Source organism: Panthera leo, chromosome C2 (assembly GCF_018350215.1).
Source record: "Panthera leo isolate Ple1 chromosome C2, P.leo_Ple1_pat1.1, whole genome shotgun sequence".
Lineage (NCBI taxonomy): Eukaryota > Metazoa > Chordata > Mammalia > Carnivora > Felidae > Panthera > Panthera leo.
The window spans coordinates 93,675,363-93,693,525 of record NC_056687.1 but is presented as its reverse complement, the minus strand read 5'-3'; the positions used below and the strand labels follow the sequence as shown (position 1 = coordinate 93,693,525).

The following is an 18,163-nucleotide window of genomic DNA, read 5'->3' as shown; positions in this document are numbered from 1 at the left end:
TACGTTGTTGTACTGTTTTCTTTTAGGGAAAAAGAAACAGCGGTTTCAGACAGTGCTTCTTTGGAAGTCAGAAGCACTGCAAGTTGACAAAGCTTTGTCCGGCCATGGGGTACACATTCAGGCTGGCTGCTCGGAATGACATTGGCACCAGGTAGGATATTCCCTCGCCCTCATGCCGTTAAACGTTCCGTGTGGTGATTCTGTGTCTTCCTCTCATGTTGCTGGAAGGCATGAAGACATCCACCGCCTCCACACTGGACCGATTTGAGATTTTCCTAGAGGGAATCGAATGAGAGGGTAGAAGGCTTCCCCGGAGGTGAGGAGTGCTGCTGTGTGGCCTCTGTGTGGTCTCACACGCTGTAATGCAAAGGCCCCACTAGAGGTCTCTGAGAGCCAAGATGAAGGCAGCAGTTTAGGTTTTGAAAGAAATACCTCTTAAGGCGTTGTTTTTTTTTCAGAACACTCGCTGTTTCCTTTCATCACTTTAGCAAGCTACTTGTTCAGCTGCCTTTTCCAGTTGTATCTGAGGTTGCCTGATAGAGAGAAAGGGGTGCTGGGCCAGCCATTGTCGTCAAGCCCTGGCAGATACTCACAGGATTGGAGAAAACCTGGACCGGCCAGGGCACCACAGCTTGCCTCCAGGCTGCGGAAGAAAGGCAAGAGCAGGTGTCCAGTGGAGCGTCTGTGGATTAAAGACGCTTTGAAAAGGCCATATTTCAATTGCACTTCCTGGGTAACTCTTGATTAAGGGAAAAATCCTTCGTCTTTCATCACTGCTCATTGGAAATCTTAAAGGTTCAGCACATCATTGGTCCCCAAGCTTTTTTCCAGCCTCAAGAACATCACAAGGTTTTACAGCCCTCTCTCCCCACCCGTGATAGCTGTTGCATTTTTAGAGTCTACTAGTTGAAAAAGTCATAATGATAAAGGCTTCAAGAGTTTGTAAGTGAATTGGAAGCACCCACAAACTTTCAAAAAATAGCCCCGTCTGTATTTGTAAAACATGTATTTCATCAGCAGACAATTATCTGTGCTCACACTGATTTGAAGGTTCCTTGGTAGCTGTGGGTCATAGCTTAGTAACACTGCACAGTGTTGTGCTTTCTGCTGGGTGCTTTCAGGGGGAAATCAATTCTTAAATATATTGTCCTGTGATGTGGTGTGCTTTTTTTAGTAGCAGAGTGAAGTGGGGAATCAGGCAGACCGAGAGTTGGGGTAGGGGATATCACATAAAGGATACTTGCCTTCCTTTGTTTGCTGAATCTGTCATGCCCCGGCCTTTCCAACCCAAGCAAGTCGGGCCGTAGCAACCCTTGCAACCAACCCAAGCAAGTCGGGCAAGTCGGGCTCATCCTTCCTCTTTTAAAATGCCAAGATTCCTGGAGCACCTGGGTGGCTCAGTCGGTTGAGCGTCCGACTTTGGCTCAGGTCATGATCTCACAGCTCCTGAGTTCGAGCCCCGCATTGGGCTCTGTGCTGATGGCTCAGAGCCTGCAGCCTGCTTCGGATTCTGTGTCTCCCTCTCTCTCTTCCCCTCCCCTGCTAGCCCTCTGTCTCTCTTTCTCTCAAAAATAAATAAACTTAAAAAAAAAAATTTTTTTTTAAATGCCAAGACTCCTCACATGTTCCTAAATGTGCGTCTTACCGGGTTTCTCTCTCTGTAGTGGTTATAGCCAAGAGGTGGTATGTTACACGTTAGGAAACATCCCTCAGATGCCCTCTGCACCAAGACTTGTTCGAGCTGGAGTCACATGGGTCACGTTGCAGTGGAATAAACCAGAAGGTTGTTCACCTGAGGAAGTGGTCACCTACACCTTGGAAATCCAGGAGGATGAAAACGTAAGCTTTGTAGATTTTGTACCTTTGCGTGTGTTTTGTGTAAGTCACGTTGTCGTTAACGTAACAGGACACCATCAAACTATGTTCAAATTACGTTTGGTTCAAAACCAAAGTCTCAATACCTACCACTACCATCACCGGCAGCAACCTGTCCTTCCCACAGCCATCCCTGTCTCAGTGACATTCCTGTCCTTTTGTTCGGGGAAGCCAGAAAATTCGGAGTTGTCCTTGAACCTATCTGTATAATCAGTCGGCAAATCCTTTTCAATCTTGCTTCAAAAATCAACCAGAAATCTGGCCATTTCTTAGTATCTAAGGCTACTATCCTTTCGCAAGCCACCATTGTCTCATCCCTGAATAATTGCAGTGGTCTCTAAGTATTTTCCCTACCCTCCTCCTTCTCATGCTATAGTCTGTTTTCCACACAAAGCCTGAGTGATCTGTTCAATAGAGTAGATACTGTCGATGTTCTGTCTAGAACCCTTCCTATCTCTGGGCCTTCACCTCAGAGCCCTTACAATGCCTATAAGGTTCTTTGCTATAGGATTTTTCTTTAATGTCCTTGTTTCTGCCCTTGTGTGTTTGAACACGAGAGCAAGCCCTAGCCTCAGGGCCTTTGCAGTTTCTATGCCCTGTAGCTAGAAGGCCCTTCCACTTACCTTTGACTCTTTTCCCTCATTTCCTTGAGGATCTCTTCTCTCACACGTCTTCTGTGGAGAGCCCTCCCCTGGCCGCCTTGTATAACAGTACTATCCAGTAGAACTTTCCACAGTGATGGAAATGTTCTGTGGTTTGTGCTATCCGATAAAGGTAGTGCCTAGTCACACATGATGATTGAGCTCTTGAAATATGGCTGTGGGGCCAAGGAACTGAATTTTCAACTGTATTTAGTTTAAATTTAAAGACCCCATGTGGCTGCTTTAGTTAACCTGCACAGCTATAGAGTAGCACCTCACTAGATCCGCCCCTCGGTCTTTTGACCCAACTTGATATTTTGGGCCACAGCACTTAATACCGCATAAAATGCTTCATAGTTAGATCCGTTTCATTTTTTAATCACTTTGTCTACCTGGCATGTAAGTTTCTTGTGGGCAAGGCTTTGCTCTTGGACAGTGCTGAACCCCTAGAACGTGGAAGGAAGCCTGATGCGTAGAAGGTGCTCGGTGATATTTAATGATTGAGTGGATGGACGGATGATTGAGAATACAGTTGGATGAATTCAGTACATTCAGCTTTTAGTGGGATATTTATCCTCTTAAAAGGATCATGCCTTTCCCATCCCAGGTGTCCTTTCTTCCTTGGCCAGAAGAGGACACTGTGTGGTCAGAAACCTCAGCCTCTGTGTATCACATAGCCCATTGCAGCTGGACAGCGAAGACCGCAAAAGAAGAGGCTTTTTTGATAATAACATTAAATACGTATTTTTAAAATGTACACTGCTTTGTCACATAGTACTACTTGGTGGCTTAATTCTTTATTGAAAATACTTATTGAGGAACCTTTCCTCTGTAAGGAAAACATATGGTGGCATCCATTCCAAAGCAAATTTACATCCTCTCAAAGAGAGAGCATTGTTCTCATTCATGTTGCTATTAGCCTCACAAGAAAGTTCTACAGACCCAGCAGAACCTACAATGAAACAAGATTATTTTTTTTACTTGAAGCTGGAGCACGGTACACAGCACCGTGGACTCCGGCTCCCCTTTCTGCCGTAGCCGCCAGACAGACCTCTGGCAGCCGGTGGTGATGGAAAGAGGCGATAGAAACATCCCATACACAAAAGTATTTAATGCCCAGATTTCATGATACTGATGTCTCTTTCTGGCTTTGTTTTTGCAGGATAACCTTTTCCACCCAAAATACACTGGAGAGGATTTAACCTGTACTGTGAAAAATCTCAAAAGAAGCACACAGTATAAATTCAGGGTGAGTCAATCGTTTTGGTACCTGAACTGCTTAAAAAAAGAAGCAGTTGCATGTTTTACCCATTTACCATTTCAAACAGACTCTGTCCGTTAAGAAAATTTTTAAGTTCCCTGCACTTTACATTTTTAAAGTGACACAAAATGCACACCATACTTTAATTTTAAACCCTAGTTTTGAGAGAGAAAGCTACTGTCGTGTGCTGTAACAAATTACATTACAGCATGGCCAGATGCCCTCACCCAGGAGCACCCAAACTGAATGCTCAGTGCACCTGTCTCTCCCCCACTTTTTGATGTTTCTCCTTTTTATTAGATTTCTCTTTCACTCTTCCTCTTCCTTTGCTCTTCTGCCCATTTCTTTCCTTTTGTCTTCCATTACCCACTCCCTGCCTACTTAGGCTTTGCTTTGATGGTTAACAACCACTGTTAATATGACCATAGGACTTTGTGTTGTAACGAGAAACAAAGCTTTGCAACTGATAAGAGAGGAAAAAAAGCAGAGATATACCTGAGTGGCTCAGCTGGCAGTGCATCCGATTTAGGCTCAGGTCATGATCTCGCGGTTCATGAGTTCGAGTCCCACGTCAGGCTCTGTGCTGACAGCTCAGAGCCTGGAGCCTGCTCCGGATTCTGTGTCTTCCTCTCTCTCTCTGCCCCTCCTCCTGCTCTGTCTCTCTCTCTCCAAAATAAACATTTAGAAAATATAGAGAGAGGAAAAGCAGTAGATAGCATCCTTTGCCATGGCACCCTTTATTGATCCGTGCACAGCACTGGGTTTTCTGATAGGACTGTGTGCGGTTTGGAGAGAGAAATTTATCTTTTGATTCCACCCTTCCTTCTCTGATTTGGAGGCCAAATGATGTAGCTTGGCATGTAGTAGTCATTCAGTAAACAGTTGTTAGATCACCAAGTGAAGTGTGTGACTATTTGAGGAAAATGACAGTTTCTGATATTTAACAAACGCTTGCTATTTGGTGCCATGAGAACATAGGTAGGTATACTGCTAGCATTTCTCCACAAGGTGGCATTGCCCTACTCTAAAATAAGTAAGGTTATTTTTACCTGCTTTCCCCTCCCCCAATTTCTTCCTACAAAACAATAAGAACTAGGTGGTAACATACTGGTTTTATGTCTTCTTGAAAGGGTAAAAAATGTCTTTAGCTACGACCCACCTTAGTGTTTTACTTGTAATTGTCAATAGCTAACTGTACAGAAAATAAGCACCCCATAAAGGAAATAACTTGTAAATCAGTTGTTTGAGATTGAGAGAGAGGAGAAATGTCTGTCTGTGTGAATTTACAGATGCCTTGATCTTGCCTTGGTAAAAAGTTGCCATTTCTTCAATACATGACATCTAAAGCATGTTCATATTTTTTTCCGTGGTGTTATAGCTGACTGCTTCTAATGTGGAAGGGAAGAGTTGTCCAAGTGAAGTGCTGGTGTGTACGACGAGTCCTGACAGGCCCGGACCCCCCACAAGACCCCTCATCAAAGGACCAGTTACATCTCATGGCTTTAGTGTCAAATGGGGTATGTTTTGCTACCATTGCTGTTGCTTGTTTTTGATAGATTTTTAAAAACTGATTTCAGTGGTGACAAACCGGAATAAGAAATAAGAGGTATTATTTGTGGGGATTTTACAGATTTGGAATATATGTATGAGAAACATCCAGAGAATTCCACTGGAATTGTCCATTTTACAAGCATTTTACTTTACGATTTTTCCTGTATTGTTTTGCCTCCTATACTTTCATTACTGATTTGAATGTAGTAATCTCTGAATATGTATTCGTTCTTCAGTAACTTGCCCTTAACAATGGTAGTGATATTTAATGTGAAAAATGGATTTATAAAATTAATATTGAGAATAAATTTCAAACTTTAGGTATGTCATCTTAAGTAAATTTTGACATACAGAATGTTCAAGTTAAGAACTAGGAAATCTTTCGTTTTTGTTGTTTGTATGTAACCAGAAGTTTTGAACTTCAGGAATTTTTCTTTTTTCTTTTTTTAAATGTTTATTTATTTTTGAAAGAGAGAGAGCACCCATGAGTGAGGGAGGGGCAGAGTCAGAGGGAGGCAAGAGAATCTGAAGCAGGCTCCGGGCTGTCCCAAAGCCCAACATGGAGGTCGAACTCAAGAACTATGAGATCATGACCTGAGCCGAAGTCAGATGTTCAACCAACTGAGCCATCCAGGGGTGTACCCCACTTCAGGAATTTTTCCTGTTGAAGTTCATTAAATGGTGTTTGAGGGTATCTGGTGGAAGGATATTCTGGCTCACCTCTGCAGCTCGGATTATTTCAATGAAGTGAATGCCTTTAGAATGTTATAAAGATTTGCAATTATATGTAAAACTGATGGGATGTGTATAATTATCACTAATGTGTCATAATAGTATTAGATTCCTGAAAGACAGAAAAAGGAAAAAGAAAAGGATTTAATTTTTTTATTTTTTTATTTTTTTTTAATGTTTATTTATTTTTGAGAGAGACAGAGTGCGAGTGGGGGAGGGGCAGAGATCGAGAGGGAGACAGAATCTGAAACAGGCTCCAGGCTCTGAGCTGTCAGCACAGAGCCCGATGAGGGGCCCAAACTCAGAAACTGTGAGATCATGACCTGAGCCGAAGTCGGAAGCTTAAGCGACTAAGCCACCCAGGCACCCCAAAAAAGAGACTTAAAATAAGATTTTACCTGGCAGCCAGGTCATATAAAGGGAATTTAAAATATTGTTAAAGAGGCTCCTGTCTGGCTTGGTCGGTAGAGCATGTGACTCTTGATCTCAGGGTTGTAAATTCAAACCCTGTGTTGGATATAGAGATTATATAAAAATAAAGTCTTAAAAAAAAAAAACCTACAGAGCATTTTTTTTTAAGTTTATTTATTTTGAGAGAGAGCAAGAATGAGGGAGGAGCAGAGAGAGAGAGAAGGAGAGGGAGAATCCTAAGCAGGCTCCGCATTGTCAGCACAGAGCCCCACGTGGGGCAGGAAATCATATACCATGAGATCGTGACCTGAGCCGAGATCAGGAGCCAGACACTTAACTGACTGAGCCACCCAAGCGCCCCAACACAAAACGTTATTAAACTGTTATTGGAGGTCAACCATTGAGACATAAAACTGTTTCAAGTTACCTAATAATTTTGAGGCAGAATTATTAGGATATCTATTTCCCTGGAAGATGGATGTGATTAAGAGAAACTGTAAAAATCTAGGTGTGCTTTTCTTGCCGGATCGTGAAGCTTTTTCCTCACAAAATCCTAGAAAGTAAATGTTTACTTTCATTAGCTATATGCTGTAATATTTAACTTTGTAATTATTGTTTTAAATCTCTTACTGAAATGTGTATACGTTCATGGAAATACCAAGCGAAAGAAGGGCCATGAAGTTCCTAAGTCTGTATCTAAAATAGAGACATGGCAGAACTGATGGTAGAGGGAACTTCTGCATAGTCTTAACAAAATTACAACGCAAGGTATTTTTCTGCTCAGAAAAGAAAACTCTCGCCGACGGAGTTAGCAGTGGAGTAAATACCCACAGTCCACAGGGCTCTGGTAATAAGCCAGCACCCCTTCCTCAGACCACCTGTCTGGTGCGTTCTCGACTCACAAATTCGGTTGCGTATCAGATTCCCTTGGGATATACAGTATGCTTAGTGGCAAACCGTGATGGAACATATTTTTTACGTGTTGATGTTTTGTTTATTTTATCAGTAAATTTTGCACTTCTCTTTCCTTCCCTCTCCATCTCAAAAGAATCCGGTCACTGGTAATCTAAGTGAGGTAAAGAATAAAATAAATAATAAACGAGTTACGTATTTCATCTTATATAAAAATTATTGAATGTTAAAGAGCAGGCTTCAGAATTCTCAAAGTCGATTTATTAACTTAATTCCTAGAAAAATTAATTCATAGTTTGAGTTTTGCTCATGTTTTGTTAAATAACTCTGACGTTTCTAGACCTAAAAATTCGAATAATCTGATAGCACTCAGGGCTTCTTGGTGGTTTTGTTTGTTTCTTTTGTTTTTCAAGAGTAATACAGTAATTATTATACCTTTTGCTTAAATTCAGAATTAAGGAGTATAATGTGACATGTTTTCTGTCTTCTAATGATATTTGTTAATAAAAATCTATGCCCTTTCATACCTAATAAGGCATTTGCTTGCTCTCCAGATCCTCCCAAGGATAATGGTGGTTCAGAAATACTCAAGTACTTGTTGGAGATTACTGATGGAAATTCTGAAGGTGAAGTTTTAGGAAATTGTTTTCCTCAAATCCAGTACCAACCTCTACTTTCTAACATCCTAAAACATCTGTATGGTAATAGCGGGAAGCCGTCAATTCTACCAGTAGTGCCATTACAACAAATAGACCGTAATCACATATTTACAGTTTTCTCTTTTACACACAGCATCAGGGATCAGGGTATGCTTGAAATGTACATTTTTATCATGTTTTTAAGTGTTCTGTGTCCTTTCTTTAAGCCAGAGGTCCTAATTAATCGAATAATTACATTTTCATCCCCTGTCTTGGCACACTTTCGCTGAAAATTCTTACGAGCAGAGGGAGTGGCAGAAGCAATCAGCAGGAAGGATAAGGTGGAGAGAGCAGACAATTTTGGTAATCGACAAGTTCCCACGTACAGCGATGGCAAACAAAACATCGTATTATCGGGAGAGAGTGACAGCGTCACAGTCCCACTTTCCTGACAAGTTTAGCAAATGTCTTTCCATCTTTGTGACGTCTGAGTCAGACTGTCATCACTTGTGCACTATGTGGGTTAAAGTAGTACAGTGTTAAAGATCAGATTCCTTAAGAAGTGCCTTTAAAAATACTCGATCTTTTTTTTCTAATAAAACTCATTAGGCTTTAATAGAAAAAAAATATAGCCGTCAGAACTTTTATTTTTTTTAATTTTTTTTTTAACATTTATTTATTTTTGAGACAGAGAGAGAGCATGAACGGGGGAGGGTCAGAGAGAGAGGGAAACACAGAATCTGAAACAGGCTCCAGGCTCTGAGCTGTCAGCACAGAGCCCGACGTGGGGCTCAAACCCATGAACCATGAGATCATGACCTGAGCCGAAGTTGGATGCTTAACCGACTGAGCCACCCAGGTGCCCCAAGCCGTCAGAACTTTTAAAACGACGTATCTCACCATTCTGATAATCCCCGTAACCATCCATAACAGTGACTTTTGCGAACAAGCCGGGCAGGCGTGTGCTGCTCTTTTACCCTCTGCTTGTGGTGACCACCTGGAGCTCGGGTTTTAGAGCCGGTCCACTTCTATTTTGAACTAAGAACGTAAGAATGCTTTGAGGTGGGCACAGCTGTTCTCATCATAAAGTCCTCTTCTGGGCTAAAAATTTGATTTAGTTTTTTACATTAAAAAAACCTACCGAAGAGAGAAGGCAGGTGTCTGCCGTGGCTCCTTGTGAAAGCATGTTTTCCATTTTCGTGACTCTCTTGACCACTGATGATATCAAATCAAACTAGACGCCGTTCTCTACTGAAAGTTAACAGCTTTGCCAGCACATAAAGTGGGTGATTAATTGAATCTTGTCAGTCATCCCTGTTCCCATGTGCCTCTTCCCAGGTTTCTAGCCAGCGATGTCCTAATAACGCTTTTTAGTATCCACCCACAGCCCCCACAGCCCTGGTGCCTGTGACTTCATTGTAAATCTGTGCTAATAAGTGGCCGAGGGAAACTTACTTTAGTAAAGTGTCTTGGGTAGTGGGGAAAAATATTTTCCTGGAAACAACTTCATGGAGAGAAGGCCTTGGTGAAATAGTCCCCCAGACGTGTGGCTCTGTAAGGAGAGCAACACAGAGGAGGGAAGCCTGCAGCAGCCCAGATTTGCGAGGCAGGCGGCCGGGGGAAGCGGCCCCCGATGATTTGTCCCTGGTGGCGTCAGCCTTACCGGGCAGTCAGACTGCTGCAGTGGCCCTGCTTACTTTCTTTAGTCCCGAGAAGTGGCCAGATAACTAGGTCACCTGAGTGCTTCATCTTTAATTCGTCACCCTCACCGCCATTTTTGTCTCTTACGTGAGCTCTGTGAAGACAGCAGGCTTTTTCCCCGAAGGACTCTGTGCATGACAGGGAGATTTCACCCCCTGTGCCCTCCAGCACGTGAGAGCAGGAGGGACTCTTGAGCATGTCCCAGACTGACCAGGAGCCTCCTGGCTGGGCAGCCTTCCCCTACCCAGCTGGCCCCCAAGGCCTTCTCTCGCCACAACCATCCCACAGCTCGCTTGACCCCGTGCTCTTTCTCCGTTTCCGCCCCCCCACCCCCCATGCCAACGATGGGTTTCTGTGGTTTCCAGCATCCAAACCTCATAGTCAGCAAATATAATAATGGTGGTATTAAGTACTCTAGCCTGCAGTACTAAGTATGAAAAATGACTCCGTGTCATTTTAAATATTTAACTTTGGGAAGGGAAGGGAGAGAGGGCCCTTGGCTATTTAAGAAAAGGAAAAAAAAAAAAACTGGGAGATGCTGGTTTTCATGGAAACCGCTTAGAGCTTGTTCCCCTCAGGAATGGCTGCTACTGTTCCGCGTTTGCAAGAAGCACAAACTCACACACGAGTCTTGTTTTACAGCGAGCCAGTGGGAGGTGGCATACAGCGGATCGGCTACAGAATACACTTTCACCCACTTGAAACCAGGCACTTTGTACAAACTCCGAGCATGCTGCATCAGCACCGGTGGACACAGTCAGGTCGGTTTTGCCGTGGCGTGAAAGTAAAACCTCTTGGGTCGGGTTCAGACAACCACTCTGTAACATCACAAGGCAATTACTCTTAGAATGCATCATCACAGCACAGCCTGCCACGGGGTCACATCAGGAAATGAAAACAAGAGTTTTTTCCAGTTGCGTTTTTGGAGGACATGAAAGATAGGCCCGGGTGATTCTCAGCTAAACTGTGGAATTGTCAAGGCGCATTTGTCACTTAGTTATTTCTCGGAAGACTTTGGCATGATCCCAGGTGACGGTTGAAAATTGAGTGTTGTCCGGAATTCGTCTCGCTAAATAAGAAGAACCTGAGTTATTGCAGTGCTAGAAAAGCATAGAATTCAGGGTCAAAAAGACGTGACCTCCTGCACAGCTCTGCTGTTTCCAAACGTAGCAGTTTTGTGAGAACAGGAGATGCGCCTTCCCCAAGGTGCTTTACTGCCATCTGCTGGAAAAACCACACAAATCTATGACGACTGAGCTGAGTGACACCATTGCAGTTGTGCAGTACCCAACTTACACACCTGTAGGCAGCAGCATATCCCTTGCCCTCCACTCTTTACTTGACCTGAGATCGGCTAACATGTCAGGAGCCTTGGTTTTGACCACACAGGGTTCTCATAGGCTTAAAATAACCTCAGAAATACACAGGGAGTGCTCTAGAAATCAGATACTAACTGGCTGTAACGCGCATTCAGAAATGAATGAAAGGCAAGATGGTAAAAAGCCATTTTCATCGTAGGGATGTTTCACATCATGGTTTGAAACCATTAATAGTGAGAGACGGTAGCTTATAGCTCTGTGCTGGGTTTATGTTTCACAAGAAGACTTGCCGTTAGGGTGCCTGGCTTTGCAGTCAGCAGTCAGCACACCTCCACTGGTGTCCTGTGTTTTTCTTCCTCCCGCAAGGATAGCAGTGCCGTGATGTATAGGCTACCCACATAGACAGACTGTGAAAAGAAGGTCCAGTTAGACCACCGTCCAGCACCAGAGCTCTCTGTAGTGCTTCCCTGGGTGGGCTGTCCCCACATCCAAGCCCCAGAGGGTCAGCAGGCACCTCCTGTGTGAGGCGTGGCACAGACGTGGTGCTGCTTGGATGTCTAGGATACCTCTCCCCTGCAGCACTTCTTCTCAGGGAAAAGGGAGCAGTCTGGCCAAGCTGCAGAGTTGCACCTTGTTTTCTCCTCTTGCAGACAGTCGACTTCCACATCCCCAGCCTTGCACAATCAGCTCCTAAAAGGAGGCCCGCTTATTTTAGCATTAAAAGAACCTGCCGGTTAATGTCAGACTCAGTTGATTAATTCTGAATTTATTTGCTCTTCTGCCCCCGTATGTGGATGGTTTCACCGTTTATAGCACCATTTAAAAATGTCATCCAGCTGTTGTTTTGTGTTCTCTTCTGTCCTCACGACAGATCTCTCTAATTTTGGCTTAAAGGAAAGCAGTTGTGTGCTTAGAATACACAACCCGTGGCTACGAATCTGACTTCATAAATAAGCATTTTTACCAGTGCCACATGCAGTGTATGTTCACACCTGACACGCACACGAGAGAAGACCCTTCTGCACAGAAATCAAGTGTGCACATTCACCGTGTGATCCCCTTTGGGCAGCATGTTCAGTTACAGGGTAGGATCTGCCTGAGATGTAGAGGTCTGGTGAATTCACAGTAACTAAGAGATGGTTCTCTCCGGTGTTTCTCCTGCAGTGCTCTGAAAGTCTCCCTGCTCGCACACTAAGCATTGCACCAGGTCAGTGTCGACCACCGAGGGTTTTGGGTAGACCAAAGCACAAAGAAGTCCACTTAGAGTGGGGTGAGTGAACAAATCTTCACGTTGACATTGGCGGTTGGGACAACTGGAGGTGGAATTGCAGATTTCATGCTTTGTGATTAAGTTGGCAGTCTGCTAACGACCGTAGTCCTTTGTGTTGAAAATGTCCGCTGTCTGTCTGATGTGTGTTGGCTTGGGTTTGTGTTCTGCGGCACGCCGTCGCTCATCCTGAGGGAGCTACGCTCACTGGGCATTCTCTGTCCTTCGGAGGACACTTGCCTAGAAAATCTTGCACAGCAGCCAGTCTTTCCCAGGAGTTTTTCAACTCTATTCACAAAAGCGAAGTGGCGTGCAGTGTAGAGATTAAAGCGAGAAGTGGCTCGTAAGGTAACCTCTGATTCTCCTCGTCTTTTGTCACATGTGGGCCCTGGCACTTTGCGGTATGGATTCGAGCTGTACAAGCATTTCCTGTTGTGATAGCAGTTTGCAGCATGTAAACTCGCCAATACAAACCTGCAGAACTCCATCAGACTGTTTTTTTGCCACCACTCGTGTGTGCAGCGTCATAAAATACTGTGCCAACCTTGGGTCATTTATCTTGATTTAATGTGGCCTTTGGTTTTAAGTTAGAAGATTTTCTCCCCTCTGTTTCTTCCTTGTCTTACAATGTAGACATTTGCCAAGCGGTTCTGTTGTTTCCAAATTATTTTGTTGAAGTAATTGAATGTACTTAGATGTAGTTTGAAAAGTACGGATAACATCCTTCAGAAGCTTTTTCTTCCGTATCGCTTTTCTTTTGGGGGGAGGGGAGGGTTCCTTTTTGTAGGAGAGATACTGAGGACCAGCCGCCCCCACACGATGTGTTACAAACCTTGTGGGAAACCAGGTGTGAGCTGCTCAACTGGAAGCATAAAAATGTTCTAAGATGAAAAGCGTTCTCCATTCCCAGACGTTCCTGCCTCAGAAAGTGGCTGTGAGGTCTCGGAGTACAGTGTGGAGATGACGGAACCCGAGGATGTGGCTTCGGAGGTGTACCATGGGCCAGAGCTCGAGTGCACCGTGGGCAACCTGCTCCCCGGAACTGTGTATCGTTTCCGGGTGAGGGCTCTGAATGACGGAGGGGTGAGTACAGGCTTGTGCACCATAACCAGAATACCAAGGTGCTGACACTTCCGTATCCTCCCCCCGAAATTCCTCAGCAGTATCTATCCAGCCTTGGTAGCCATTAAAGAAGGGTATGTGAATCTCATTTCTGAATTGATACATTGTTGTGACTTCATATTGACCCAGCATTAGAAATTTCTGTCAAGTCATTCTGTTAAGAAAGAGTTCAAGGTTAATGAGAAAGAACATCACCCTTTAGCTATTTTGGGTTGTTTTCAAAATAATTTCCTTCTTACCCAGCTATAGAAGCCTTGCCCTTCTATACGCAGCAATATCTCAGGTCAGTTTTTAGAACTGGAGTGGGGTAGAGGCCAGGGAGGCCAGCTTCTTGTTTTTGTTTTGTTTCAAATGAAGACCAGAGAACTCTTCTCAGCCCATCATAGATTAGAAGTCTGTGTCTAGATTACACCCATATTGTATTTATTTTATTTTTAATATTTTATTTATTTTTGAGAGAGAGAGAGAGAGACAGAGACCCCACGATCAGGGGAGGGTCAGAAAGGGAAACAGAACCCACGAAGCAGGCTCCAGGCTCCAGGCTCCAAGCTGCCAGCACAGAGCCCGATGTGGGGCTTGAGCCTGTAAACCACGAGATCATGACCTGAGCTGAAGTCAAACACTCAACTGACTGAGCCCCTAGATTACACCCCTATTTTAAATCGCAGAGTAATGTGGGTTTGGGGGGGTGGGATTCATGATGAGAACAAGGTAACCAGAATCTGTCTTTCTGGTGCAGGCTGCTTCTATACCCCTCCCCACTGCCAGGTATACTCGTGATTTGTACAGATGGGTTCCATGTAAATAAGTAGATATAATTAATTGATAGGATTTTTAAAAATAAGAAAGCACAATTGAGAGCAGCATGAAGTTGGTGATTTTCTCTCGTTCTCGGTAGCCCTGTGCAAGCCTGGCAGAGGAACATGTGTGGGTCTCCAGTCTATTTCCTGTTAGCCACACCGTGAAAACACTTGGTCTGAAGTAGCATCTCAAACCTTTAGCAGGAGCTGGATTCCTTCTAATTACCAGCTAGGAAAGAAATTCAGACACAGTACAACTATCTAAATTAAAAAAAAAAAAGACGACAACCAGAGTGGATCTAACCAATAACAATGTTTTGATGAGAAGATAAGAAAGCTGATGCACCTGAGCTTACATAATTAAAAAGCAGTGGCAGGTGATGACCACAGATGCTGCAGAAAATGTTTTACTGGTGTTTTGCTCTCTTCCCTGTCAGCTGTGCAGGGCATCTCTGCCATAACAAAGATAAATATGCCACTCTGATGCTCCGAGTTTTACTTTCTGTCAAAGAAGAAATTTTTTATCATCTAATTTATCTAATTTATCATCTAATTTATCATCTAAAAATATTATCATCAGCCTTAATTTATTCCTGTTACATTGAAAGTTACCCAGGGGCGCCTGGGTGGCTCAGTCGGTTAAGCATCTGATTTTGGCTCAGGTCACAGTCTCGTGGTTCATGAGTTCAAGCCCCACATCAGGCTCTGTGCTGACAGCTCACAGAATTGGATAACCAATCTCGAGTCGATTTTTGTGTGCTAAAAATTAAGCTGCAGTGTACATCTGACTTAGTTATCTTTGACTTCATTTTCTTTGCTGTCCTGGGAGACATGTTGAAACAGAATGCCATGTTGTGTCAAAAATCAGCATGGTTTTGTTTCTGATGGCACAGTAAAGGGGAAATGTTTGGTAAACCAACTTTCTGATCCTTTTGAATAAAAAGAAATAATACATACATAATAGACACCTACCCCTCAGAGAGTGTATGTAGGAAGAAACCTTATGCACATTCAGTTGAAAGTGAAAACCTTTAGGCAATATGTTTTAACCAGTTGTACTGATGATGGTGTTAGTCTGTCTAGCCCTTGTTTGGTTATAAGCTTGTGTGTGAACACACACGTGTGTGTTCACACTATACATACAGGCATGTGTGTGTTCTTCCCTTTCAGTATGGCCCCTATTCTGATGTCTCAGAAATTACCACTGCTGCAGGGCCTCCTGGACAGTGCAAAGCACCTTGTATTTCTTTTACGCCTGATGGATGTGTCCTAGTGAGTTGGGAGGTAAGTCAGGCACGTGTTCTGCATCGATTTCTGTTTCTTGTACTTTATCTGCCCCCAAATGCAAGTCACGAGGAACCTACAAAGCTATAATTCACATGTAGGTGATTTTACACATTAATCTCTCTTGGCGCTTGCTTCTATCGCCTGGAGTTGTGGAAATTTTACCACTGGTTAGAACTGAGAGGAAATCGAGTACCTCTTTCATGCCTTTCTCTTCCATGTATTTGAAATACCCAGGGGCGTGTTGCTCTGTTTCCCTAAGTTTAGTTAGTTGAGCACAAACATCATGGGATTTTCCTTCTCGGTGAAATTAACTACTTAAATCTCTGCTTTCCAGAGTCCAGAAAGCTCTGGTGCCGACATCTCAGAGTACAGGTTGGAATGGGGAGAAGATGAAGAATCCTTAGAACTCATTTATCACGGGACAGATACCGGCTTTGAGATAAGGGACCTGTTGCCCGCTGCACAATATTGCTGTAGACTACAGGTAGGTTGACATGACTCCGATGTTACTCATAGACCCAAGTGTTCCATGAAGGACTCTGGGGCACTGACCCAAAGGCTTGTGATGGAGACTATCAAGACGGATGATATGGAATGAAGAGTCCTTTTAAATGAAAATAAATTGAATTGTTTTGGTCTTATAATTGATTCCTGCTGCTCTGGGAGGTCCTGTAGCAGAAGGACAAAATCCAATTCTGCACCACTCTCCTTTTTTCCACCCTTGTGTCCTGTCTGTGAACTCACTGAATAAGTGACCAAATCCAGGGCCGAGGGGTCAGTCACAGCTCCTTAGGGAAGGTTCCTTCTCTGTGAATTCCCCTGAGATGCATGTTTCAGTGGGAAAGACGCTTAAGACTGGCAAAAGACACAAGATGTATATGCCAGTTGTTAAATGGAGCCAGAAACAAACATTAGAGTGATTTGAACTAGGCTGCATTAGATGACAGGATCCACCTCCCATTTCTCAGTGACCATTATTAACAAGGCTGGTTACAAATAGAGTAACATGAAGAACAGTTGGCTTCTTAGCCTAACCCCTAAAAGTGACAGTAGTCATGAGTTTACTTTTATTGACTTGGGATAAGTGATTATTTTTTCCCCGTTGTAAAGCCTTAATTGTCCTTAGAAAACAGGGTTCTTTGTCCATTTCTTTCCATTTGTTTGGTAACATAGTTTGAGCACCACTTTGTGCCAGAATCAAAGGGTGAACAGGCTGATCAAGAGGAGAGATACCAAGATTAGTCAGATGTGGTTCTTGACCTTGGAGAACTCTGTCTTCACACGTTTAGATTTAAATAGATAAAAAGGCAGAGATGCCAGATTTAGGTTTCCACCTGATTTAAGTCATGAATCAAATTGCTGATTACAAGTCCATGAACATATCGGTGTCTCTGACCTCTTTGGAGAAAATATTCCCTTCATAAATTAATTTTCCAGATCAACTGAAGCTTCTCTGTTAAATTCTGAAGGCTGCTTTTTCATAAACATTCTGATTAAACTCTTTTGTTATACACGTTCCTTCCTTCTTGAATGGAGCACCTGGGACATAATTAACTCGTCAGTGACTCAGGGTCACGGCACATTATCTGATCTTTATAATAGCAGTGCTGAGTCATTGGGAAAAGGTTATAAAATATGTGCTACACTCCTGTTTTTGGAACAAGGCAGGATATAAATAAAGAACTGTCTGCCACCACCGGAAAAAAAAATTCACTATGCTTTTTGAGTTTTGGGTCTCTCTTTAAAATGTTCTTGTTTTTTCCCCTTCAGGGTATATGCTGTCACTTAGCACTGACTCCCCCAAATGGCATTTTAAAACATACATTGAGTAGAGTAGGAATAGAGCCTGCATAAGAATCTTGCCTCCCTGGTTTGAAAGTGAGGAGTAGAAAATATTTTCAGATGTCCATACTTGTTTGTCATAAAATGAATCAGACCCTGTGAAGGGGGTATTTCTTTTCAGACCATCATCACTATGCAAAAGAAGTACCGTCTTGTCAGGAAAGGGATCTCCTCAACCTAAATTGACTTACTTGACACATGTAGACCAAATATGAATTATTTTCATGAATTAATTGTACTTAACACACTGCAAAGTCAGACAAATAGTTTTTTGAATATTTGGCATCTTAAAATTAAATCATTGTAATACTTATATTGTGTTTTATAAAAATTGGGTAAAACATTTCTTGTTTTGCTCAAGAATTTTTGCACTTTGATATGCTTCCTTAAGGGTATTTTAATTAACAAGTACCAAAATAGTACTGTTCACATGAGACATACTATATATTAGAGGCATGCTTTTATTTATTTTATTAAAAGATTCTTCTGAGGGGCTCCTGGGTGGCTCCTTCGGTTCAGTGTCCAACTCTTGATTTCAGCTCAGGTCATGATCTCAGGGTTTACAAGATCAAGCCTGGGGAGCGCGCTCGCTCTCTCTCTCTCTCTCTCTCTCTCTCCCTCTCCCTCTCCCTCTCCCTCTCCCTCTCCCTCTCCCTCTCCCTCTCCCTCTCCCTCTCCCTCTCCCTCTCCCTCTCCCCCTCTCTCCCTCTCCCCCTCTCTCCCTCTCCCCCTCTCTCCCTCTCCCCCTCTCTCCCTCTCTCCCCCTCTCTCCCTCTCTCCCCCTCTCTCCCTCTCTCCCTCTCT

The 18,163-nt window shown here is 43.3% G+C and overlaps 1 protein-coding gene across 7 annotated transcripts in view; it reads left to right on the top strand.

Moving 5' to 3' along the window:
- Positions 1-18,163, top strand: part of FNDC3B (fibronectin type III domain containing 3B) — a 409,533-nt gene that overhangs the window by 344,488 nt on the left and 46,882 nt on the right. For all 7 annotated transcript variants that reach the window (XR_006207084.1, XM_042954945.1, XM_042954943.1 and 4 more), the window contains 10 exons: positions 27-151; positions 1,665-1,839; positions 3,679-3,765; positions 5,156-5,294; positions 7,938-8,009; positions 10,365-10,483; positions 12,206-12,311; positions 13,219-13,391; positions 15,401-15,514; positions 15,852-16,001. Coding sequence is in view for 6 of the 7 variants with exons in the window: in XM_042954945.1 (XP_042810879.1) it covers positions 27-151; positions 1,665-1,839; positions 3,679-3,765; positions 5,156-5,294; positions 7,938-8,009; positions 10,365-10,483; positions 12,206-12,311; positions 13,219-13,391; positions 15,401-15,514; positions 15,852-16,001 (1,260 nt within the window). In the remaining variant the exon portion in view is untranslated. The remainder of the gene's footprint in view (positions 1-26; positions 152-1,664; positions 1,840-3,678; positions 3,766-5,155; positions 5,295-7,937; positions 8,010-10,364; positions 10,484-12,205; positions 12,312-13,218; positions 13,392-15,400; positions 15,515-15,851; positions 16,002-18,163) is intronic.